Here is a 24,850-nt window from a genome sequence, read left to right on the forward strand (position 1 = left end):
GCCTCACATTCAGTGGTGGTGGCTGAAGCCACCGCGCACTTACTGCATACATGGCACTACTCAATCTTTATAATAATCCTATACGGTGGATACTGTTATCAGACCCATTTTACAGATGAGAAAACTGAGGCATGGGGATGAAGCAACTTGCTCAAAGTCGCACAGCTAATAAAGGGTAGGTTTTTAAACTGCAGACTGTGAGCTGCTTGGGGGGAGGGGCATAGCTAATTTGTCTTCGTTTATCTCGGTGTCGCCAGAGAACGAGCTCTTAACTACTTTCCTATAAATTTATTGCCTCCAGATAAAATCTTCCCATCACTGGGCATTTGGACATTGCTAATTTTTTTTTAAGATTTATTTATTTATTTATTGGAGAGAGAGCGGGGAGGGGCCAAGAGAGGGAGAGGGGAAGCAGATTCCCTGCGTAGTGTGGAGCCTGATGCAGGGCTCGATCCCTCCACCCTGAGATCATGGCCTGTGCCGAAACCAAGAGTTGGACGCTCAACCGAGTCACCCAGGCGCCCGGACATTGCTGATTTTTGGTTATGTTCATTCATGTGTCTGTGAGTATTACCTCTGCCTAGAATGCGCTTTGTGACTCTCTTTGCGTGGATGGCTCAAGTTACATCCACTGAAAGTAGATTCCCTTTAAAAAACTGCTTTCTTATGATGAGTCCCTCGAATAGGATTACCAGGTAAAAAGAAATGAGCATTTTTAGGTCTCTTGATACATACTGCCAGATTGTTCTCCTCAAAGCTTGGCCCAGTCTATACCGTTAGCAGCTGTGCTCATTTCATAATAAGCTCACTAGCAGTGCACGCTGTGACTTTTTCTTGTTGGCTAATTTATCTGAAATGGTATATACCTCAGTATTTCTTTCATTTCTGTCTTCTTGACAAGGATAAAGCATTTTGTTTATTATTTCCTTTGATGTCAATATCTTTTTATATTCTCCACTTACCTAATTTGGAGTTTTTTCTTACAAATGAAGATGAGCTTGCACATGCGTATATGTGTGTATTTCATATTGTATTTGATACAAATAGTTTTTTTTGTCAATCTGTTGGTTTTATTCTAATTTTATGATTCTTTGTTATTCTTTCATAGAAGTTTCAACATACTATCATACGTCTTAACTAAGCGCTCTGCAATTAATAGTGAGGGAGTTTGTCCCTCTTTACCTTTTGTGCTCTGTGGGTTAGAGATTACCTTTGTTTTATACATATTTTCTCTATTGTAGAAACAGAACGTGTATTCCTTGCTTTGGCAGCACATGTACTAAAATTGGAACGATACAGAGAAGATTAGCATGGCCCCGTGCAAGGACGACATGCGAATCTGTGAAGTGTCCCATAAATTAAAAGAGAGATAGAGAGAGAGAGAATGTTTATTGGGGAAAATCTAGTACAAACAGCCATATAAAGTGATCCCTTAATCCCACCATTCAATGATGACTATTGTTAAAATTTACTTCGATTCCTCTTCTTTCTGAGCGTCATAGTACACATTATTTTTAACTTTTAAAAAGACGTATTGGGAAGTTTCCTTTAAATACTGATACGTTAGGTGGACTTTTTAATGTATAAACATTTTAAATGTTCATTGAGTGGTCTAAAATGACATATACTTAGGGTTAAAGATATAATTTAATAACTGTGTATTGACACTTTATAAATGAAAGGTAGAGTTGGGTGTGGGGAGGGACCCAGATGGGGCAAGTACCCCAGGAGTTTTTTAAGAATCTCAGGAACTAAAATTCAGGGTACAAGCTTCCGTCACTCCACTCTGTCCAGAGCCCCTCTCTGTGTTGACAGGATTGGGCTTTCTTACTTGCTATTGTATTTTATTCTAGCGATTTGTGGTTACAAAGTGTGACTCTGTCTTGAGTGTATTGCAATAGCATTTGTCAAGTGTGGATCTGGTTAGTTGTTGTCTTAAGAATTCTTAAGTAATGATTTCTAATGCTTTTTTATTACTGCTTTGTCATACTGTACACTAGTTTTATTTTTTCCATCTCTTGTCTTTGTCCTGTCCTTTTGATATGTTTTTCTTTGTTCAGCCTATTCCATAGCATTTTGGCAAAAGCTTTGTGCTGTGTTTAGAAAACCGGCAGGGTGCCTTCTATTTCCAGCAATGCGGCAGTCTAGGTACTCTGAACAGCCTCCCCACTGACAACAAAGAAAACTGTATCCCGACTTAGAAGAAAGCAGGGGGATCCTTCAGAGGTCAAAATTAAGTGAAAGCAGGCATCTCCACTTAGAGTAAAAGCCAGCCTATTCTCCACCCACTAGCCAGAGGGATTCTTTTAAAATGTAAGTCAAATCATGTCTAGTTTTATTAAAACTGCCTAAAACCCCACGCTGGCTCCCGTCTCCCTCCAAATTATCCAAAGTCCTCCAAGGGCTTCGAAGGCCCCTTGTGATCTTGCCCCTGTCTCCTCTCTGATCCCCTCCCTCGCCACTCCCCCTCCCTGCAGTTCCTCGAGCTCCCCCAGGCACGGTCCTGCCTTAGCACCTTTGCACCAGCTTTTCCTTCCACTTGGATCACCTTTCTTCCACGTACCACACAGGCACACTCCTTGACCCCCTGTGCATCTTCGCCTGAAGGTCATCTCAGCGAGGCCTTATGCTTTATCTAATCCTGCCACCTGCCCCTCCCCCTGCTCTGGTCTTTCTTTTATTCAGTACCATTTATTATCTCCTAATTTACTATATAATTTACTTCTTTATTTTGTTGTGTGCCTCCCTCCTGCTGGACTGTAAATACTGTGAGGACAGGACTTGGTCTATTTTGTTCACTCGTGGGTCCCAAGCATGTAAAATCGTGACTATTCAAATATGTGGTAAATGAATTCATTAACCCAGACAGAAAACCTAACTGAAACTGGCTTTCTGTCTGGGAGCGTACACTGAACTCCTGCGGCACTGATCTTCAGCTTTCACAGCTGCACGGTTCCTGGGGGCTCAGTCAGGATGGAGACTCTGATAAGACCCCGCACATAAAGCCGGGAACCCCCCAGGAGGATATCAACATTAGTGTAAGGGTAAACCAGAAAAGCACCTATCCCACAGAGGAGGACAGCAAAAAAACACATGTCTTTTGGATCTTGGTAGTGGTTGGAAGAGGGCACAAAATTGAGACTTTACAGCCATAACCTAGCCTTTTCTTGGGTTTGTTGTCCAAATTCATATTAACTGTGTTGTCTGAAAAACCACAAGGCTAGAATTTATTTTAACTTGTAGAAGCAAACACAACATCTCACTGGAGTGGAAATCTTTAGCCTAGGCTTTTAAGAATTCTCACAAGTAAAGTGCCAAAGTACGTGAGCTTGCAGTCAAAAGTCACAAACACAAAGGAACAGGTCCCCATGAGGGCAAACCAGCAGAAGTGATAGACAGCAGAACCAGACCTGCAATTATTTCATGTATTAGAATTATCAGATGTGAAAGATAAACAGAATGTTTACAATGTTTAAAGAAATTGAAAATGTGACCAAGGGGTACCTGGGTGACTTAGTCAGTTAAGCCTCCAGCTCTTGATTTTCATTCAGGTCATGATCGCAGGGACATGAGATCAGCTCTACATGCAGCATGGAGTCTGCTTAAGATTGTCTCTCCCTCTCCTTCTGCCCCTCCTCCCCTGCTTGTGTGCTCTCTCTTGAAAAGAAAAACGAAAAGAAAAGGTGACCAAAGTAAAAGCAAATATAAAAATATGATCTAGCAGATTTTTTTTAAAAGTAGGCTCCATGCCCAGCATGGAGGCCAACTCAGGGCTTGAACTCATGACCCTGAGATCAAGACCTGAGATCAAGAGTTGGCTGCTTAACCAGCTCAAACACCCCGGCGCCTCTCCAGCAGATTTTTAAAAGGATTAAATAGAGCTTCTAAAAATGAAAAAACATGAAAACTGAAATAGTGCACAGAGTAAGCAAGCTATTAGAGAAGGTTGAAGCGAGAATCAGAGAATGGAAAGACGAGCTAAAGAACCGATGCCACTGTAGCACAAAGACAGGGAGACACAAAAAAAGGAAGGCACAGGACATGGCAGAATGAGAACACATCAGACACAATGTCTAATTATAGTTTCAGGAAAAGATGGCATGAGGATACAGAAACCATACCAGTAATTTGGACAGGGAAATTTCAATATAAAGAATTGTCAACTTGAAAGACGGTTAATTACGAAAAGGGGCAAAAGCAGTTACTACTGCTGGTAAGGGGGAGCGAACAAGGAAGCAACACAGAGGAGGGCTCCTCCCTCCAAGGCTGAGGTTGAAACCTTTGAAAAAAGGCTGTGATCGTCACAGAGACACGCAGCCTGCCAGTGGCAAAGAAACTTGTCAGAGGGTGCCCGCCACAGCTGGGTCATAGGGGCAGCCTGCTGCTGAGTGGAAGGGATGCTTGCTGGAGGGTGTGGGCCATGGCTGGACTGTGAGGATCCCTGAGGGGAAGGCTACCAGACCCTCATATGCTGAGCCGTAGAGGCCACACAAAATAGCATGCTAAAAGGACAGTCTCTTCTTCCTGATCTGTTCTTGCAGTGTCTTTCTAGCAACCTCTGTTGACAAAGCCTAACATAGAGCTACCTGGCAAAGAAGGAATGTCTATAAGGTTCAGCTCCAGTAACCCAAAGCAAGACAAAGAAGGGTGGATTGGGGACTGAGAGGCAAAAAGTTAGTAACTGGCAGACAGTCAATAGAATGGGAGAGAGGAAGACCCATCTTCAGATTTAGGAAATCCCACAAATCCCACACTTAGACAACATATTAGTGAAACTGGATACCAAAGACGAAGAGAAGATCTTAAAACTAGTAAGAGAAATGAGACAGAAGATTACCTATAGAAGAATGACAGACCTAGAGCTTTTCTCCCATAACAATGGAAGGTGGGAGATACTGGAATAGCAGCTTTAACATATCAACCTAGAATTTTGTATCCAGCAAAATTGTTTTTCAAGAATGAGTATGAAATGTAGGCATTTTCAGACAACGAAATACTGATATCCGCTAACAGAAGTTCTCAAGGATATATTTCAGGCATAAGGAAAATGATTCCAGAGCGATGGTCTGTGTTGCAAGAAGGAATGGTGACCAAAGATAGCTAAATATATGGGTCTATCCAAAGGATCATTGACTGTCATCACCACCACCACCACCAATAACATTTACTTTGTGGGGTTAAAAACAGTTTTCAGGGGCGCCTGGGTGGCTCAGTCAGTTAAGTGTCTGCCTTCAGTTCAGGTCATGATCCCGGGACCTTGGGATCAGGCCCATGTCGGGCTCCTTGCTCAGCAGGGAGTCTGCTTCTCCCTCTCCCTCTGCCTGCCACTTCCCCAGCTTATGCTCTCTCTCAAATAAATAAATAATAGATAATATAATGGATAATAGATTACATATAATAGAAATATAGATGTATATAAATAGATAATATAATTGCCAACATTGAAGGTAATTAAAATGGTTTAGTTTAGACACCAGCACTAAAAAAAATAGAAAAAAACATAGTTGAGAGCACAGGAAAAACCCATACATATCTGGAAAATTGATTTTTGACAGGGCTTACAAAGCAGATCACTGGGGATTGTTTAATATATCATGCTGGGACACCTGATTGTCCACATGCAAAAAACGAAGTTGAATCCCCTATCTCAATGCACATGTGAATATAAATCCCAGAAATCCGTACAGAATCTGTTTGACCTTGAAGCAGGGAAGAACAGTAAAGAATCTCTTACAAAGCAAAAAAGGAAAAGACTGATGTTTGTCTACATTAAAATGAAGAGCTTCTGTTCATCTGTTAGCAAAAGGAAAGAGGAAATCACACCCTGGGAGAAAATACGGAAACACATATACAACTAGATAAGGGATCAGTACAGAGAATTTATGAAGGATTCTTTTTTTAAAAAATATTTTATTTGAGAGAGAGAGCATGCACACACAGCAGGAGGGTGAGAGGGAGACGCAGGCTCTCCGTTGAGCAGAGAGCCCGACGTGGAACTCAATCCCAGGACCCCGAGATCACGACCCGAGCCGAAGGCAGACGCTCAACCGACTGAGCCACCCAAGCGCCCTATATGAAGGATTCTTACACAAGAATCTTAAGAAAATAAGAAGAAAAGCAGTAAAATAGAGAAAGCAATAGAAATATAGACAAAAGACTTTAACAGGCAGTTCACAGAAGAGGAAATCCAAATAGAAAATGAAAAAGTGCTCAAGCTCGTTGGTAATCAAGGAAACACAAATTCCAATGAAAGGGAGACACCATTTTCTACCGACTAGATGAGAAAAAAATTAAAGGCATGACAATATCAAGAGTTGGTGGAGGATAGTGCTTGGATCTCTTAGACACTGACAGTAGGAGGTGGTATTTCTATTTTGGGAAACAAGTTGGCATTATTCATATAAAGTTAGACATGTGTATACCCTACCTTCCAGCAAGTTCTTAGATATATATTGTAAAGAAGCTCTTGGCATGTGTATCTGAGGAGATATATAAGAATGTTCACAGGAGCAATTTTTGTAGTATAAAACGTTGGAAACAACATTAACGTTTGTTGGCAGGGTAACATAAATAAATTACGGTGTAGTCCATATAACGAATCTGACGCAGCGTACTGTGAATTACGGCGGCGTAGTCCATATAACGAATCTGACGCAGCGTACTGTGAATTACGGCTGCATATATCGGTTGGATGAATCCAGGCAATGAGTTTCAACAACAAAAAAAGCAAGTTGCAGAGATTACATACTCTATAATTTCGTTTTACATAAATTAAAAAAAAAAGTGTACTAAATACTGTGCCAAACAGGAGAATAATGAAAACAAAAGTCAGCATAATGGATACCTCTGGAAGGGTTAGGGAAGTTGCATGTCATTGGGGTGGGCCACGTGGGGGTTTCAAAAATCTTGGAAATTTTATATTTATTTAGCTGGTGGTGGGTACCCAGATATTCGTCTTAGTGTTATTCTTTATATCTTACATGTGGTACAGATATTTTTTGGTAGAAATTAAATATTTAACAAAAATTGAGTCTGTCATTATTGCTTATTAGTATTCTTTGATAGACTCACATTTATTCTTTTATCATGCCACTTCTAAACATTCCGAAAAATATCTTGGGGATTTTAATTAGTAGAAGCCTACTCAATCTATTTATTAAATTGGGGAGAATTCTCTTTTTTGCTTTATTAAGTTTTTCCAGCTAGGAGAGGTAGAGCTCTTGTATTTTATTTCTCTCATTAAGGTTTTATTATTTTCTTTGAATAAGTTATTGTGGTTCAAGTACATCCAAGAATTTAATAACATAATGCTTTCATTATTATTGTGAGTGGAAACATTTCCCTGTGTTTCTGAGCTGAGACAATGGCTTGCATACTGAGACTTATTGATTTTCCCCCCAAACTACCCCTTCTCTTTGGATTTTCCAGGTAGGCAAACATGTCATCTGCAATATATATTTTTTTCATTTTCTATATAGTCTACCTTTTTGTTTCTTCTCCCCCCCCCCCCAGTAGCTATTGCCCACATTTCTCATGATATATAACATAAGAATGGTGACAGGAGGCTTCAAACTTGGGAGTCAGAAGACGTGGGTTTGAGTCCTGACTTTACTATATAGTAGCTGAGTAACTTTAGGCAGGTTAACTTAATCTCTCTGAGCCTGTTTCTCCCGTTTCTTCATCTGGAAAATGAAGGGCTGAACTTAGGTTGATTCTGGTTCTGAAATGAGGCCATTCTAATGTATTTCCATTAAGTTTGAGTTGCCTCTTTATTTTAAATAGTCTCTCTGCACTGCAGGGTTTGACTTCGTTTTGTCTGTAGTTTTAATCAAGAATAGGTGTTATAGGCTATTGAATGCCGTATTGACATGTACTGGGAAAACTAGATTTGAATTGTAGATTTATATTTTCCATATTATGATGAAGCCAGTGGTAGCCTTGATCATATTGTTCCTGTCTTCCAAGAGAGGTAAATTGTCTATATTGTTCCTAGAGGAAAATCACTGAAGGTGATTCTCTGGCTCTGAGTGCAGATTTGGTTAGTTACGGTTTCATTTCAGATTTTCCCGAACGTTCGCAAGTTAAATTCTGACCATATGTTTTTGTTCTTTCTTTTTCCTTTTTGTGTGCTGCCCTTGTTCATTCCATTTTTTTCTTTTGAAAATATTTTTGTGGGGCGCCTGGGTGGCTCAGTCATTAAGCGTCTGCCTTCGGCTCAGGGCGTGATCCCAGCGTTATGGGATCGAGCCCCACATCAGGCTCCTCCGCTATGAGCCTGCTTCTTCCTCTCCCACTCCCCCTGCTTGTGTTCCCTCTCTCGCTGGCTGTCTCTATCTCTGTCGAATAAATAAATAAAATCTTTAAAAAAAATATTTTTGTGCACTTTATGTAGACCAGGGATTATTGATTTATTCTTTAAAAGTTGGGCAATTATTTAAGGACTCCATCAGGGCCAGAAGACATTTTAAATATTTGCCCTTGTTCCACTCACTTATTGGGCCTCTCTGAGGAGGGCAGCCAGTTGGTGCAGCTAGGAGGCCCCTTGTCTGGGACCACTCGGAATTCTGCTACTATCTCCCTCCAGAACCTAGAGCAGGTCACTTCCGTTCTCTGACTTTTCTCATCTGTAAAATGGGACCTGCAGCTGCCTGCCAGACGAGGTGTGAGGCAATGGTGGGCATGCTCTGTAAATGCCCTGCCCTCTCTCACAGAGGGGGCCTGGCAGCAGATTGGGCAGCTTGTATTTTTACAGGTGCTTATCCATTTCCACTCAGTTTCCAGACTCATAAAAAGTGCTAAGACTTAATAAGCCTGTCACCACATACTTTTGGAATATTTATTTTGCAGGGTTTTTTTTTTTGTTTCTTTTTTTCTTAAAGAAAGGGGGGTTTATTTTTTTAAAGATTCATTTGTTTGTTTGTATATTTATTTATTTGTCAGAGAGAGCACAAGCAGGGGGAGCGGCAGGAAGAGGGAGAAGCAGGCTCCCTGCTGAGTAAGGAGCCTGATGTGGGACTTGATCCCAGGACCCTGGGATCATGACCTGAGCTGAAGGCACTTAACTGACTGAGCCACCCAGGCATTCCGGTGGGGGGGGGGGGCTTTAAATAGCAAAAGGGTAGCTTTGCATTATTTCCTGTGAAGTTAAAATTTTTTTCCACTGATTTTTATTTATGCCACTAATAAGAGGTAAGAGAACTCTTATTATAACACAAGGGTGTCTTTTCTTTTTACTTTATTGTGGAAGAATTTTGGAACCTTTTTTCTCAGGATCCTCATGGATTCATTTATATAGCATTTCCCCCAAAAGCTTTAAAAGTTAGCTTAACGCTTTTTAAGAAGTGGAGCTAAGGGAAATAATTCAGAGCAACTGAGATTAATTTTACTTATTAACAGAAAGCTCCTAAACAAGAACATTAAGTTATATGAACAAGGATATATTTTTCTCCCTTTTCCAGAATATATACTTCCCAGCTCCTAGATTGGAGCCTGGCACATAGTAGGTGCTCAATAAGTATTTGTTGAATGACTCAATTAATGAATAGGGATAGCTTGAATTTTTTACTTTAATATGTGCGTGTTTTTCATTAATGAGACTAACAGCTTATTAGCTTTTTATCATATACATGAATATTATTTCTGCTTATGCAATCTGTGGCTTTTCTTTCTCAATTTTACTCATCCCTGCTGCTGGCTATGGTATTGTAACACTTTTTCTTTTTCCCCTGTTGGTCTTCTCCACTACCTCCTTCTAGACTCTTTAGATGGCTTCAATTAATCTCTTCTTCCTTTCTTCCTCCCTCCCTCCTTTTTTTCTTTCTTTCCTCTGGTTCTTTCTCGTTCTCATCACTCATGTATTTCTCATTCATTCATTCATTCATTCACTCAAAAGATATTTTTCAAAAAAGCACCTACTCTATGCCAGACTGCGAGGCATGGGGGAGCCGGGGGTGAACAAGATGGTCATGATCTCTGGGGTCATGGAATTTAGTCTGACAGGGAAGAGAGGCCTGAGCAGGTTCATTTCACAAATACCTAATTATAAATTATGACAAATGCTATTAAGTCTAAGCCTGTTGGGGGTGCATGGAGCTTTAGGAAAAGCTTTCATGAAGCCGTTGTAGCTGAGATCTAAAGGAAAATTAGGAGTTGGTGGGGTTGGGGCCTCAGGGAACAGCAGGGGGAGGGTTAGGGAGGGGGAAGGGAAGCAAGGTTTTCCTGGGAGCCCAGAGCAAGTGGAGTAACTGGAACACAGTAGCACAGTGGGGATGGACAAGGGGACTAAAGGGCACAGAGTTCATTCGTATACATCTTTCAGTCAGGACTCCTCCTCTAGGACCTGCCCGGCAGGATCCCACACTGTGACAAATTGCACTGGTTGTCAGCAAATGGTCTGTGTTACAGATTTCTTTCCTGGATTTTTAAGTTATTTAAGAAGAAAATTTTAATTTTATGTAATTGGTAGTGTGTCTTTGGGCAAGTCACGTAAACTCTCAGAGCCTCAGTTTTCCTGAAATGGGAGGAATTTTGTCTACCCTATGGGGTCCTCTGTGACCTCTGCCAGGTCATCCTGTGATTATCTGTTGGAGGCCCATCTTCCTCCCCAGACTGAGAGTCAAAGGAAGGGGCGGTCTAGCTCACCTGTGTACGTCTGGTTGTTGTGACGTGTCCTGGGATGGAATGAGGGCATCCGGGAGGACTTCATAGAAGAGGGAGCCCCAGAGTTGGGCCCAGGGGCCAAGCTGATTTGAGGAAGAGGGAAGGGCTGCAGAGGTATGGACAGACCTAGGGTCTAGAAAGTGGCAGGCCAGTGAAGACCAAAGCAAAGAAGTAGTAACAATAACAATGATAGCGCTACCTTATTGGGTCCATGCCATGTACCAGACACTGGTCTAAACGCTCTACATATATTCATTTATCCTTTCAGTGACCCTACGAGTTAGGTACTATAGTCCCATTTTACAAATGAGCAAACCGAGGTTCAGAGGGATTAAGTACCTTGCCCAAGGTCACATATCTAGTAAGTGTTGGAGCCTGAATTGAAGACCAGGCATTGTGGCTTCAGAATGTACAAGGCAATGAATGCAGAGAAGTAGGAGGGGCTTAAATGCCAGACTAGAAGGCCCCTCCAATCTTTATTGTACTGGTTATGGGAGCCATGGAAAGCTTTTGAGGGAGGGAGTGCTGAGGCTGTGCTCAGTGTGCCCAGGAAAGCTGACTGTGACTGTGCCTCTCTCCTGCAGAAATCATCCGCGGAGCAGCCCCTGTACAGCAGCAGCCTGTGGGGCCCTGTGGCCGATGGCTGTGACTGCGTGGCTGAGGGCCTATGGCTGCCGCAACTACACGTAGGGGACTGGCTGGTCTTTGAGAACATGGGCGCCTACACCGTGGGCATGGCTTCCCTCCTCGGGGGGACCCAGACCTGCCGAGTCACCTATGCCATGTCCCGGGTGGCCTGGTAAGGGGGCCTTGCTGAGAAGGGAGTGGGGGAGGAGAAGGGAGCAGGTAGGGAACAAGAGAAATCTGAGATTTGAGACTGGTTTCCATGTAATCCAGTTTGACAGGTAGCTCTTGGCTATTGATTCCAAGTGAGGCCTGCGCTTGGCACCTGACCTTGGCCATGAATGAGACGGAGCTTCCCTTGAGGAGCTCAGCACCCTGTGAGAGACACAGAGGAGCAGACAGGCACTCCTGATAATACTGGGGGGTGAGGGAGGGCTGTGGAACCTGAGAGCCCTCCCTGATGCCCAGACGGGGACCTCCTAGAGGAAGAAAGATGGGAGTTAGCTGGCAGGAGGCAGCATGGGGTTCTGGGCAGAAGGAACGGGGAGTGAGCATGCTGCCTTCAAGAAACTCCCTGAGGTTGGTTGTGGCTGGAGAGGGAGCAGGGCTGGATCTGAGAAGGGCTTTGAAGGCCAAGTGAAGGGCTTTGAGCAGTGGGAAGCATGGACTGATTTGAAGCAGGGGAGTGACATGGTCTGGTTTAGATTTGAGAAAGACCACTCTGGCTACTGGGGCAGTAAGGGAGGACAAGGACAGATGGCGATTGAGCAGACTGGTCGGGGGGCTATTCTGCGGCCCGGGAAAGACTTGCCTGCTGGCGGAGCCTTCTGAGAAAATGCACACAACACCCGCTTGCCTGACCGGGCCAGTGCTGGGACCCAGTGAGGCAAGAGGGGCACGAGACAGACCGAAGTCACGTTTGTTAAACCCTTCTGTCAGGCATTGTATGATTATCTCCTCTCGCCTGCACAGAATCAGTGCTATCACAGAGAGGTTTGGTCAGTGGTGAAGAGGCCCCTCTGGGGGCTAGGCGGTGCCTGTAGAGGCAGGAGCGGCTGGCGGGACCTCTATGCCAGGCCCCAGGAGTGAGTGTAGCCTGTGTTCTGGAGGCTTGAGCACCCTGCCCCCCAACAGTGCTACCAACCCCCGGCCTGACGGGGCTCAGTATCAAAGTCACATTTCATTCAACCAGGCAACAGACCTTTGTTGTATCTACTCCCTGCAGGAGCACAGGATTGGGTTGATTCAGCCATTGTGACATCAGGGGTGTTGCGACAAGGCCTGAACCAAACTTAAAAAGCCAACCACACAGGCCTCGTTGTCCCATCCCGGCTGCATCATAAGCAAACACTGGCAGAGGAGGTGCGGGGAGTCAGTTTATTCATTGCTAGAAACAAGACATTTTGATGTATTAAAATGGCTGTGCCAGAAATTCCCCCTATCAAAGGAGTCCCGCCCAAAAGGCCTGCTTTAGAGCCTGGCTTTGTGCCGGGTCCTAAGGGGTAAGAGCACCCGAGATGGCATGGTGACCTGCACACACAGACACGGCGCAGAGAGCAGAAAGGTCACTGGGGAGCACGGGACAGCGGGGGGGGGGGTCAGGGCTAGGAGGAGTCAGCCAGGCGCAGGAAGCTGACGGGGGTGGTCCAGGCTGAGAGATGTCGGGGTTTGAGTCCAGTTCATTCAAAGAACTGCAAATAGTTGCATCTGGCTGGAGTGGCCTGTGCAGAAGATTAGAGAGAGAAGAACTCTGGCAGCCCAGGTTGGACTTGATCTCGAAGGCAGTAGGGAGGAGTCAGTCACTGGTGCTTTTTAAGAAACTGGGCCAACCCATTTTGAGAGATAAGGAGACAGACAAAAAGCCCTTGGCCTGGGAAGCATCCTGCCGGAAAGAACAGCCTGACCACTGACTTGCTGTTGAAGTGTACATGTCAACAAGGAGGGAGGCCTTCCTGCAGGTGGGACACTGGGCTGGGCAGGGCCTGAGAGCAGACGGAAGCTGCTGGCGACTCAAGTGCAGGATTTGCCTCCTGGAAAAATGAACCTGGGCCAGAATTGTCTGCAGGAGGCAGGAGCAGAGCAGGAAGACTGTGTAGCCCTGGCTAGAGACAGTGGTGGCCCTGGGAATAGAGACAGGTGGGTACCCGTGAGGAAGTTCGGGAGCTGGGCTCGGCAGGGATGGACTGGGAGCGGGAACAAGATTCCAGGCTTGTGGTTGAGTAGTTGGTCAGACGGTGGAGCCATTTATCAACCTGGGTAGGTAGGTTTGTAGGATTTTTGAGGGGGGCAGGAGAGGATTTTTTTTTTTAAGTCCTAAGCCCGGGATATAAAGAATGTGGGCTTTGGACTGAGAGAGTTGTGTTGAATCCTAGTTCTACCACTTTCTAGGACTGTGACCTTATGCAGGTCACTTCTCTCTCAACCTCAATTTTGTCATTGGTAAAATGGGGATAATAATGCTGCCCTTACATGGTCTTGGGGAGGACACAATTAGATGCTAAAGCAAGGTGCCTGACACAATGTGTGGCCTGTAGTAAGTACTCAATAAATGTGGGTTGCTTTTCCCTTCTTATGGAGGTGGGCTACAGAAGAGAAGAGAGCGGTGGGGCAAGAAGTCAGCAGACCCACCCCCATTCCTGCCCTAGGCTGGGCTCTGGGGCCAGGTGAGAACCCTATACACAGAGGGGGCTGGCTCTTCTGGTGCAGAGGCCTTCAGGAGCCCCTGGCCTGTGGGCCCCATGCTGCCTGCCTCCAGGGCCCCTCTCTCGCTCACAGGGAAGCGCTTCGAGGGCAGCTGCTGCCTGCCGAACAGGACGAGGACACCGAGGGCATGTGCAAGCCTCTGTCCTGTGGCTGGGAGATCACAGACACCTTGTGCGTCGGCCCTGTCTTCACCCCGGCGAGCATCATGTGAGCGGACCCCGTTCCCCCCCCCGGAGAACTCCAGCGGGGCCGCAGAGATGCCTCTGGGAGACGTGGGGAAGGCAGCAAGCAGGGGCACGCTCTGGCCAGGACTCTGGTGCTCGCTCTGCTGCCCCCCACGCTCCACCTGTAGTGTTTCTGCCCTGTAAATAGGACCAGTCTTACACTCGCTGTAGTTCAAGTATGCAACATAAATCCTGTCCCTTCCAGCTGTGTCCGCCTCCTGTGCAGCGCAAGGGGCCTGGTCAGCCAGGTGTGGGGGGTTCCTGGGGTCTCCCTCGGTCTCCTTCCCACCTTTGTAAATATGAAGCAAATAAATATTTAGGTTTTCTTTGTAAATATGAAGCAAATAAATATTTAGGTTTTTTTTTTTTTTTTTTTTTTAATACTCCAGTGGAATCTAGCAGTTCAATTCACAAAGCAGCCTGGACTAGGCCAGGGCTGAGACTCTCCCACCCTGCACTGATGACCCCATGGCCTCTGCTTCAGTCCTGACCCAGCTGCACTGTGGGAATCTCCTACTGGTGAGGGGCCTCTGTGTGAACCCAACACCCAGCCTAAGGCCTGGCCCAACATGGGGGCGACTAAGTACCTGACACAGCTTTGGAAATTCTTACCAAAGATAAAGAGCAAAGACATGGGCATTAGAGACGTTCTGGAGAGACCCTGCACCCTTACTGTCCTTGCAGGTCTGCAAGGCAGTAAGAGCAATGCAGATATGGGCGGTTGGTTTTGCTTATTCAGGCAATAACTGCCCGAGCCAGGCTGGCCACACAGCACTGCCACGTCCAGTGCCAAGGGCCTGATACTGATGCGTCCTCAACTGGAAGTTCCTTGTCACTGCTAGGGTCCCAGGCGATGCCCCTGGGGGTGTGTGAGCTGCTTAGCAAAGGAGATCAGACTTTAGAGCTCCCCCAGCTACTACAGGGGACCTGAAAAATTTTTCTTCTGCAATTACTAAAAATTGAAATATAAAATTCACATGCCTTAAAACCCACCCTTTCCAAGTACAGAATTCAGTGGTTTTTAGTACATACACAGAGTCTGCACAACCATCACTACTGTCCAATCCCAGAACATGTTCACTACCTCAAAGAGAAACCCTGTGCCCATTAGCATTCACGCCTCATTTTCCCCTCCCCAGCCGCTGGCAGTCACTAATCTACTGCCCATCCCTGTGGATTATTGACCTGTTCCGGACATATCATTATGACTGTTTTTATACCTTCACTTGAGCTCCTCTCTGGGTAAGCCTGGTACGTGGGGTTTTTTCCACACTGCCAAGCCATTCTCCAACACCAGCTGTGTGTCCCACAATTCAACTTGATTCTGCCACTATCTACCCGGAGATAGCTTCAGATCCCATGGGTTAAGGGCTCAGTCCTACAAGACCGCCCCACTCTCCCCCCACTTCAGACACTGATCACCAAGTCCAGGCTGTGACCTGTGTTTGCACCAATCGGCTATAGAAAGGAGGTTCCAATAACCCCCTTCCTTGGGTTCAATTAACTCGCTAGAGTGGCTCACGGAACTCAGGGCAACACTTTACTTACTATATTACTGGTTTATTATGAAAGGATGTAACTCAGGACTAGCCAGAGAAAGAGCTGCACGGGGCAGGCTCTGGAGAAAGGGTGCAGAGCTCCCGAGCCCTCTCTAGGCATCAGTCTCCCAGCACTCCCATGTGTTCACCAGCCTGGCAGCTCCCCAAACCCTGTCCTGTGGGGCTTTTATGGAGGCTTCATTACCTAGGCAGGACTGATTAAATCATTGGCATCGGCGATTGAACTCAATCTCCAGCCACCTCCCCTCCCCAGAGTTTGAGGGTAGCATATAACAAAAGACACCTTTGTCACTCTCATCACTTAGGAAATTTTAGGATCTCTGTGCCAGGAATGGGGATGAAAACAAAACACACGTCTGTTATTGTAAGTCACAATATCCTACCTGGTCAGCCGGTTTCAGTGTCTCAGCCAGTCCTGGGTCCTGCATGTAGCTCCAAGGTCACCTCACGAGGCAATGTGTTCTGAGTGAACTGGGAGCTCATCACAAAAGCAGAGATGCCTCTTCCAGGCTGGGCCTAGTTTGTGATACTTTGACAATAAACAGGCTGAAAGGTCAGGACCCCAAGAGACGCGGGGACCAAGCAGACAGGTCACTGCACTGCCCGCTGGTTCTCCACCCCCCCACCAGGTTCTGCATCTTACCGTGCTGGGCTCTGCCCTCGTACATGAGGCTATTTCTGAGACGTCTTCCGTTTTGATGCTCGAGCAGATCTGGACCCGCTCATGCTTGTTTGGAGAAGAGGAAAGGAGGACAAACACAGGTTCTGCTGGAACCGGCCATCTGCTTCCAAAGGCAGCAGATGTGCTGCTAAGACCGCTGGCTGCAGGGAGATCCAGGCATAACTCACTGCCTTGTCCGAGGCAGGTTCGCTGGGGGGATGCCTCTGTGGCTTTTAAAATGAGAGCAGCTGGCACGGAGTTGGAACTGATTTCTCACTGGAGCCTTTCAAATGTTTCATGTTCCATTTGCTGCAAGAGTGTGAAATTTATACTTTTCAGAGATAGATATACACAGAAGTTGATGTGACTTGCTTGAGAATAATAAACAGTCATTTCAGTTGTTTTTGTTTGTCATTCCCATCTTTTTGTGAAGAGAGTATTAAACGTGTGGAGGATGTTAAGGCCCTCAGGCCTGTACAAGGGAATCTGACCAGGGTCTCCTGGAGCCCAGGCTGCACATGCATTTGCCTCCTTTGAGCACCTCCCCAAGCAAGCCACTGGCAATGAGCCTGCATGCCTCCCGCTGGGTGCCCCGGAGGTCACTTTCCTGTTGGCCTCTGCCACACCCATCCTGTCCTGGGACCTCTCACCTAAGGGACACCCTCGTTCTCAACACCTCCCCACAACCCATCTGTGCCTCCCAGGGCTTCCCCTGTGGGCTCACTCGCTCACTCCCTCCCACTCTGGGAGGTTCACAGACCTGCTCCTGCCACCCCCAGACCAAGCTGCCACCCCTCTCACCCAGGGACTGGCCCCTTCCTGCCCCTCCACCATCCACTGTGCTCAGCGCTGGATCCAGTCCCCACCAGGATTCCCACTGAGTAACATTTAAAGTCCTCATCCAACTACTTCTCTGTCTCCCTCTCTCCTCCCTTACTCCTTCTCAGACACGCTGGCCCCTCCTTGCCTAATACTCCATACATCGCACCCATGCTGGGCCTGCATTTGCTGTCCCCTCTCTCTCTGAAATGACTTTCCCAGGTTACCTGTGGGGCTCACTCACTTCATTCAAGTTCTACTCAAATGTTTTCTTCGGGCAAAGGCTTCTCTGGTCAGTCTTTAGAAAACAGCGCTTTCCCGTGTCTCTCTTTCCCTAACTGGTTTTCTTCTCCTCCACGGTACCTATCAGCACTCGACACACCGCACTACACATTCTTCTGGGCATCGTCTGTCAGCCCCTCCAGAACGCGCGCTTGGCAGCAGGAACTTTCGTTTTTTCACTGCTAGGTCTTCACTACTCAGAACTCAGTAGGTGCTCAAAAAGCGTATATCAAATGGACAAGTGAATAAACATAGCATCTGACCTGTCTGAATCCTTTTCCTCCCTTGTAAAACGGGGCTGCTGAATATAGTTCCCTCATAGGGTTATTAGTATCATGTCCTCAGCTCAGGGCCTGGCATATTATTAGGCGCTAAGTAAATGATGGTCAAAGGTAATTCCTTGACCATTTACTGTGGCCGTGCCCTGTAGTAGACGCTGGTGATGCAGAGACGAGTCCTCAAGGAACTCACAGTGCAGTGGGGTCATGAAGGACCCTGAATGAGAGTAAGGAGTCTGACCTTAATTCTGTAGGCTGTAGGGAGCCTCATATGCTTCTGGAACAGCAGCACGACAGATCTTTGAGAAGATAATTGAAAGTATATTCAAAAGGGGCAGAAGGCGAAGAGCTGGTGGGCCAGTGGTAGCATGCACTCCATTCACCCCACCCCAGTCTGATTAAGGTGGGGCCCGCCTGGGAGCCTTATGGCGGTCCCAAGGACACAAGTTGTCATCTGTCTATGCCTGTTCTGAAGGGAGACTGTGGCTCTCTGGGTGTCATCCCTCCCTTTGGAAGCCCACCAGGCCAGCTTATTCAGCAGTAAAGAGACCACAGGGAAAGTTACAGGATGGAAGTTCCCACTCAACACTTTGCTCCATTTTAAATCCTCTTCCTGGCACCTCTGGGATGAGCAGCTAAACCTGTGTGAATTCAACCAGCAAAATTATCCAAGACAGCGTCTTGGCAGTCAGAGGGATCTTACTGAAACCTGAACCTGATCTTGTCAGTCCTCTGCTGAAAGCCCTTCAGTTGATTCCCACTATGATGCCAATAAAAGCGAAATTGCCTGAGACCTCTGCTCTCACCATGCTCCAGCCTACTGGCCTCTTTTCAGTTCCTCACATTTACAGACTTCTTTCCTGCCTCCAGGCCTCTGTCCTTGCCGTTCCCTCTGCTGCTCCTGGGCTGACTCATTCTCATTTTAAATGGTCACCTTAAATGTCACCTTCTTGGGAAGGCCTTTTCCGAATACCATACAAAGTGGCCTCCCATCTATGTTAGGTGGAGTCGCATTTTATAGGAATTAGATCCTTGGAGGCGTCATTTAAGGTAAGGAACACATCAAGATTATCCCTGAAAATCCTTAGAGCCCCAAACAGCTCCACGATCTCTCTCCCTCACCCCTTCAGGTCTTTGCTCAAATGTCACCTTCTCAGTGAAGCCTTCCTGAACACCACTCTTTAAAACGAACACTCCCACCCCAGCATTCTGTAACCCCTTGGTACCCTTACTCTACGCCCACCCCCTCACCCTGTCCCATAGCTCGCCCTCTGATATACTATTTATTTTATTTGGAATTAACCACATAAAGGCAGAGATTTGTTCACTACCTGTCCCCACTGCCTAGACTCTGCTCTATGCATAGCTATTCCGTAAAAACTGTTAAAGGAAGGACTCTCAGGTCTCAGATTAGGTGTCTCTCCCTTTTGGCTAGGTAATGCTTCCTTAAGCATTCACAGTATCCTGTATCTATCCACCCGCATTAAAGAACTGTTGATCACAAGGTACTTTTTCTCTACATTTGTTAATCTCACAAAGACAGGGAGCTTCTCCTAAATGCCAATGTCACCTGGAGACTGGGTTTGTGCCTGGTAGAGTAGGTGCTTAGTATCTTTTGAATAAACTAGTCTTGGAGGGCGAGGGGAGGCAGGTGGGCATCTGGCCCCTTCGGCTCAGCTCCCGAAAAGGCAGCCTGGATCCCGCGGAGGGCCGACCACTGACTGGCACGTGCTGGGGGCCCTGCAGGCCACCTCAGCAGAGTGAGGTCGACTCACGGGTGAGCCTTAGCAGGGAAGGCACACAGGTGCCTCTGTAGCTGTTTCTGCTCCTCCACTCAGCTGGGTGATCTTGGCCTAGGCCTGCCGGAGAGATCTGGATTCAGATTTTTTTTTTTTTTTTTAGTAAACGTTATGTCCCGGACACTATGGGGGATATTCTTAGAGAGAGACGTTATTTGTGGTTTACCTGAAATTCAGCTTTGACTGGGCGTCCTGCATGGTGTTTGCTAACGCTGGGAACCTCGCCCTGTCTCTCTCTGGGTTTCGTTTTCCCCATCTGTGAAACGGGGGTACTTCCGCAAGACCGGCCGCGGGCGCTCCCCAGGCGGAGAAAACCCCCGCCCCCGGGGCCGTCCCTCTGCTGAGTCGCGTGCGAGCGCGCTGGTCTCGGGACAGTTTCTCGCCGAGTGAATACGTGCAACGCTCTTCCCCCAAGAGCTCGGTTTTCTCACTGAACAAACGACACGGCCGGGGGCTGAAACCATTCTCTCGGCCGCTACCTCACGGAACCTCGAACGCCCGGCTTCCAGCCGCGGCGGCCGCGGATTTCCGGTGGCGTCATATCACTTCCGTGCCAGAGAGGCTCCTAGGCTTCGAGCCCTGCGCTCTCGCGCTCTCGCGCTCTCTGCCGGCCCGGAGGAGGAGCTGACTTTACCAAACGGAAAAGAGAGCGGAGTCCATTGGTTGAAAGACCGACGCAGCTACCAGCCTCCACCAATAGAAAACCGAACTTTCGCCATGGGCGGGACTCCCACAGGAAAGGGGTCAGCCCGGGACGAAAGAGGCGTGGGAAGGCGGCGACCTGGTAACACCGGAGAAAGGCTCAAAGTAACACCGGAAGTGGGCTTGTTACCCACTAGCTACTTCCGGCTCACTTACAAAGTGGGAGGATCCTTGAAGAAAGGGACCCGAGAGCGGTAGGGATCTGGTAGGCTCGTCTCAGTTGTCCTCCCTACCCGTCCGTTTTCTATCCTAGTTCACGCAGAATATCAGGGGCTTTGAACGAATTCTAGACTTGGAGGCCAAGGTGTTTTTACGTTTTTAAAACAATAAAGACTACTTCCTGTGTGCCATGCCCTGCCCTTGCCACTCACTAGCTTTATTTCATTTAATCCGCACAAGCCTGTGAAGTTATTTTTACAGATTCCGACCCCTCACTGCCTGTGTTGGAATCCTGGTTCTGTCAGTTAATTGCCTGTTTCCCGGGGCAAATTCATGTTTTGTGCCACAGAGTCTGCGTCTGTGAAATGGAATAATTGTACTTATACCATTGTTCTAAGGATTAAATTAACGAACATTTAAAGCACTTAAAACTGCACCTGACTTGCTAACATAGCAACTGCTTAAGTTATTTCCATTTACAAGTTAGGAGACTAAGGCTTCGATAGGAAGTAGCTTGGCTAGAACAGATAGTAATCAGTGAAGGCAGGCTGGGAGCATCTCTGCCCGCTCTGGAGGAACCTCTCAACCCTATTCACCCAGCCCTCTTCCTGTGGAAACCTGGGGGAACCATAATTGCCTTTACAGAGCATATGTATCTATTTAGTAGGACCCTGTTACCAAATGGTTGTTCCCTGGGCATTTTAATAACATCAGTTAAGATGGTGAAGTTCAATAACTTGTTCTGTACCTCTCCGGTTAAGAGGGTGAGGATCCAAGATCCATCTGCTAAATCCCATCAATATGAAAATCAGCAGAAATGAACTTCTGGGGCACCTGGGTGGCTCAATAGATTAAGCGTCTGCCTTTGGCTCAGGTCCTGATCTTGGGTTCCTGGGATGGAGCCCCCCAGCAGGGTTCCCTGCTCAGCTGGGATTCTGCTTCTCCCTCTCCCTCTGCTCATTCTCTCTCTCTCTCAAATAAATAAAATCTTTAAAAAAAGGAAAAGAACTTCTGAACATGTTAAGTTTAAGATCAGGTGAGAGATACGAGTGGAGATAATTATGATTCGGTGTGGCAAGTGCTGTTAGTGGAAAGCACAGGGTGCCAAGGGAGGTCTGATTAGGGATAGATGTAACTGCCTGCTAGGGTTGGGACAGAAGCAGTGGGCTTTGATGGATGGGTAGGAGTTGGCCAGGTAGAAAAGCCAGGGGAGATTGAGGGGAGCATTCCAGACCAGGGAAATGGTGTGTACAAAGGAATAATGATGTGAAAATTTAGAGTCCTTTCTTGGGAACTGGAGTACTGGATGGAGGATGAGAATGAAATGGAGGTTGGGGCATATTATGAAGGTTGTGTCCTTGAGGTATCAGCAAGTCAACAGAAGTTTCTGAGCAGGAGAGAGAAAGGGTCAGCTATGTGCTTTACATGGCTCCCTAGGAGGCAGTGAAGAGGATGTGGTAGGCAGTCTCTAAGATGTCACCAATGATCCTGAACTTCAGTATTCACACCCTGGTGAAATTCCTTCCCCTTAAGTACGGACTGTATTTATTGATTCCATTCTAATGAATAGAACGTGTTAGAAATGATTATTATTTCTGAGATTAGATTACAAAAACTGTGGCTTTTGTTTTGGCTACCCTCTTTTTCTCTTTCTTTCACTTGTTCTTAGGAAAGACATTTGCCAAGGTGTGAGCTGCCCTGTGGAGAGGCCTATGTGTCAAAGAACTGATGCCTTTGTCTAATAGCTAGCACAGACTTGAGGACTTCCAATAGTCATGTGAGTGAGCTTGGAGGTTGATCCTCCCCCAGGCAGGCTTTGGAATGATTTTGGCCATGGCCAACACCTGATGACATCCATGTGACAGACCCTGAGCCAGAGGTACCCAGCTAAGCCACTACCAGGTTTCTGACCCAAAGAAACTGTGGGATAATATGTTTGTAGTTTTAAGTTTTAATGAAATTTTAAAATAATTTGTCATGCAGCAATAGCTAACTAGATACTATAGAGAGATGAGAAGCAAAGAGAGAAAGCATGGAGATTAGGAGGAGACTGTTGTTGTAGGCCAGGGAAGAGATGATGAGAATCGCAATCGGGACAGTGGCTGCGGGGCAGAAGAGCAGGGGACGAATTTGAGATGTGTCTGGAAACAAAACGAAGACATTTGGCAATGGAGTTGGATGTGGGAATGAGGGAGAAGGAAGAGGAGAGAACAGTGTCAGTGTTTGGTAACAACGTGGGGGATGGTATTCGCTAGAGTTGTTAACATGCCGGCCATGGGGATGAGTTTGAAAAGTAGTTCCTTAAGATTTCTGGACAACAAGGTAGGTCCACAAGCAGACTTTAGGGTGGACGAAGAGAAAACAACTACTGTGGTCTGGGGAAGAAACGCTGCGGTAGAATAGAGGAAGGACGCGAGACCTGGAGGGAGCTCTTTTCCCTGGGTTAGATTTAGTGCTACTCTCTTCCTCCTGTCACTCATTCAGCAAATATTTAGTAAGTGCCTTCTCTGGGCTAGGCACTGTTGCAGGCACTGGGGACACAAAATGAGCATAAAAGTCCCTGCCTTCATGGCATTCATGTCTTGCTGGTGAGAAGAGAAGCAGTACCATATTTAGCTTCTGGCTGTCACGCTCTCCAACACTGCTTCTGTTTTATTCTTTGACGATTTCAATATATACAGAGATGGTCCTTCCAACATTCTGTCCTCTCCGTTTCTTGCTTTAAAGAGCTTGTCTTCTTTTCACCTCAGCCACTCACTCATAGTCATGCCATTGACTTTGCCATGAATCTGACTTTCTAAGCAACACCTCATATCTTTGCAGTTATTCTCTCCTATTCTGACTCCATCAATCCTTCAATGCCAGGAACTGAAATCTAGTAATCCTACAATTTGCACTTCCTCTCTCTGTTAATGTTCTCTCTTCCAGCTACATCAGTCAGGATAGGCTAAGTGGTAATGGAGTGACAATCCCAAAATTTTTGACTTACATTTAAGGTTTACATTTTAAGCTTTAACACAATAAGGTTTTATTTCTTGCTCATACAACTTGAACTTTGTGGGTTTACGGGGGCTCTGCTTATTGTAGTCACAAACCCAGGCTGACAGAAACATCTCAAGTCATGTTGGTCACTCTGCTGGAGGAAAAACAGAACTCTGAGGGTTTTGTTTTCGGTTATATGCTCCAGCTAGGATCTGTTACTAGTTGGCAAAACTAGTCACGTGGCCATGCGTAATGTCAAGTGAACAGGAACGTGCATTTTTACCCAAGGTCCAGAAGGTTGAGGCAGAGGGGTGGGGCTGGAGAACTGGAATATTTATGAATAGAACTTAAAGATTCCGATCACACTTTAGCATCATTCCCTCACGATCATCCTCAACGATCTTGTCTCTTTTCTGTTTGTTGTATTCTCTTGGCAAAACCATAACCCTGGTTCAATACAACTCTCCACCGTCACTCATGCAGCTGAAATCACTGCACCCCTCAGAGTTGCCAAAAACTTCCCAGAACAGGACTTTGAGCCTACCTAGTTTGGAGGGCACCAATATTCCTGGCTTTCATATTTCAGGATTGGGGGTTAGGAGTATTCAGAGAAAACTTCCTTTCTTCCTTCCTCCTTCCCTCCCCCACTTCTTTCCTTCTTTCCTTCCTTTCTTCAGTTTTTTTTTTTTTTTTTTTAAGGGAGCTTTACACCAGATGTGGGGCTTGAACTCATGAACCTGAGATCAAGAGTCTGGTGTTCTACCTACGGAGTCATTCAGGCACCCCTGGAGAAGACTTTCCTGAGGAAGGAAGGAGATGTTTGTTCATTGATCCCCTGCTGTGAACCACTCTGCATGCGTAACTACCACGGACCACAGCCTTAAAAATTGGGAGGATTTGCTTCTTCGGTTGCCAGAGAGAAAAGGAGAAGATATTTGGGTTGGGGTGGTGGGGAGGAGATGCATAGAGGTGTGCAGGTACAAATAGCGTTCGTGTGTCAGGGCAACAGTGATGATGAGGCATGCTGTGTCTCCTAAGCATTTCTTAGTTTTTTAAAAAAAGATTTTATTTATTTATTTGACAGAGAGAGACAGCCAGCGAGAGAGGGAACACAAGCAGGGGGAGTGCGAGAGGAAGAAGCAGGCTCGTAGCGGAGGAGCCTGATGTGGGGCTCGATCCCAGAATGCCGGGATCACGCCCTGAGCCGAAGGCAGACGCTTAACACTGTGCCACCCAGGCGCCCCTCCTAAGCATTTCTTGAATTCAGTTGTATCTCAGTATTCCCGCTGCCGCTGCCAAAGCCTGTCATCATCTCTCATCTCTCCTCTGGATGACTTTACCTCCTCCCAGCTGATCTGGCCAACGGTAGCCTTAATTCCTGTCCAGTCTATTCTTTAAG

General features: G+C 46.4%; 1 protein-coding gene, 1 long non-coding RNA gene and 1 other non-coding gene across 11 annotated transcripts in view; all 3 read left to right on the top strand.

Moving 5' to 3' along the window:
* AZIN2 (antizyme inhibitor 2) overlaps positions 1-16,832 on the top strand; it is a 37,177-nt gene extending 20,345 nt beyond the window's left edge. For 3 of the 8 annotated variants that reach the window (XM_040619212.1, XM_008694439.2, XM_008694443.2), the window contains 3 exons: positions 11,244-11,458; positions 14,059-14,193; positions 16,480-16,832. In XM_040619212.1, coding sequence (XP_040475146.1) covers positions 11,244-11,458; positions 14,059-14,193; positions 16,480-16,582 — 453 coding nt within the window. In that variant the 3' untranslated portion in view covers positions 16,583-16,832. Of the gene's footprint in view, positions 1-11,243; positions 11,459-14,058; positions 14,415-14,599 lie in introns of those variants that run through there. The other 5 variants (XR_005831543.1, XR_005831542.1, XM_040619213.1 and 2 more) reach the window with 5 other exon arrangements.
* LOC121099842 lies at positions 1,260-1,361 on the top strand. Its single transcript, XR_005831584.1, has one exon. It is a non-coding gene; the product is annotated as a U6 spliceosomal RNA (small nuclear RNA).
* Positions 16,833-20,323: 3,491 nt separating the features above from the next.
* LOC103666424 lies at positions 20,324-24,352 on the top strand. Of its 2 annotated transcripts, none has more exons than XR_569497.2 (2): positions 20,324-20,515; positions 24,151-24,352. It is a non-coding gene; the product is annotated as an uncharacterized LOC103666424 (long non-coding RNA). The 2 variants fall into 2 exon arrangements; XR_569496.1 differs by lacking the exon at positions 20,324-20,515 and adding an exon at positions 22,171-22,348.
* The last annotated feature ends 498 nt before the right edge of the window (positions 24,353-24,850 follow it).

The sequence above is a fragment of the Ursus maritimus genome, unplaced genomic scaffold (assembly GCF_017311325.1).
Source record: "Ursus maritimus isolate PB19 unplaced genomic scaffold, ASM1731132v1 scaffold_32, whole genome shotgun sequence".
NCBI classification, from domain to species: Eukaryota; Metazoa; Chordata; class Mammalia; order Carnivora; family Ursidae; genus Ursus; species Ursus maritimus.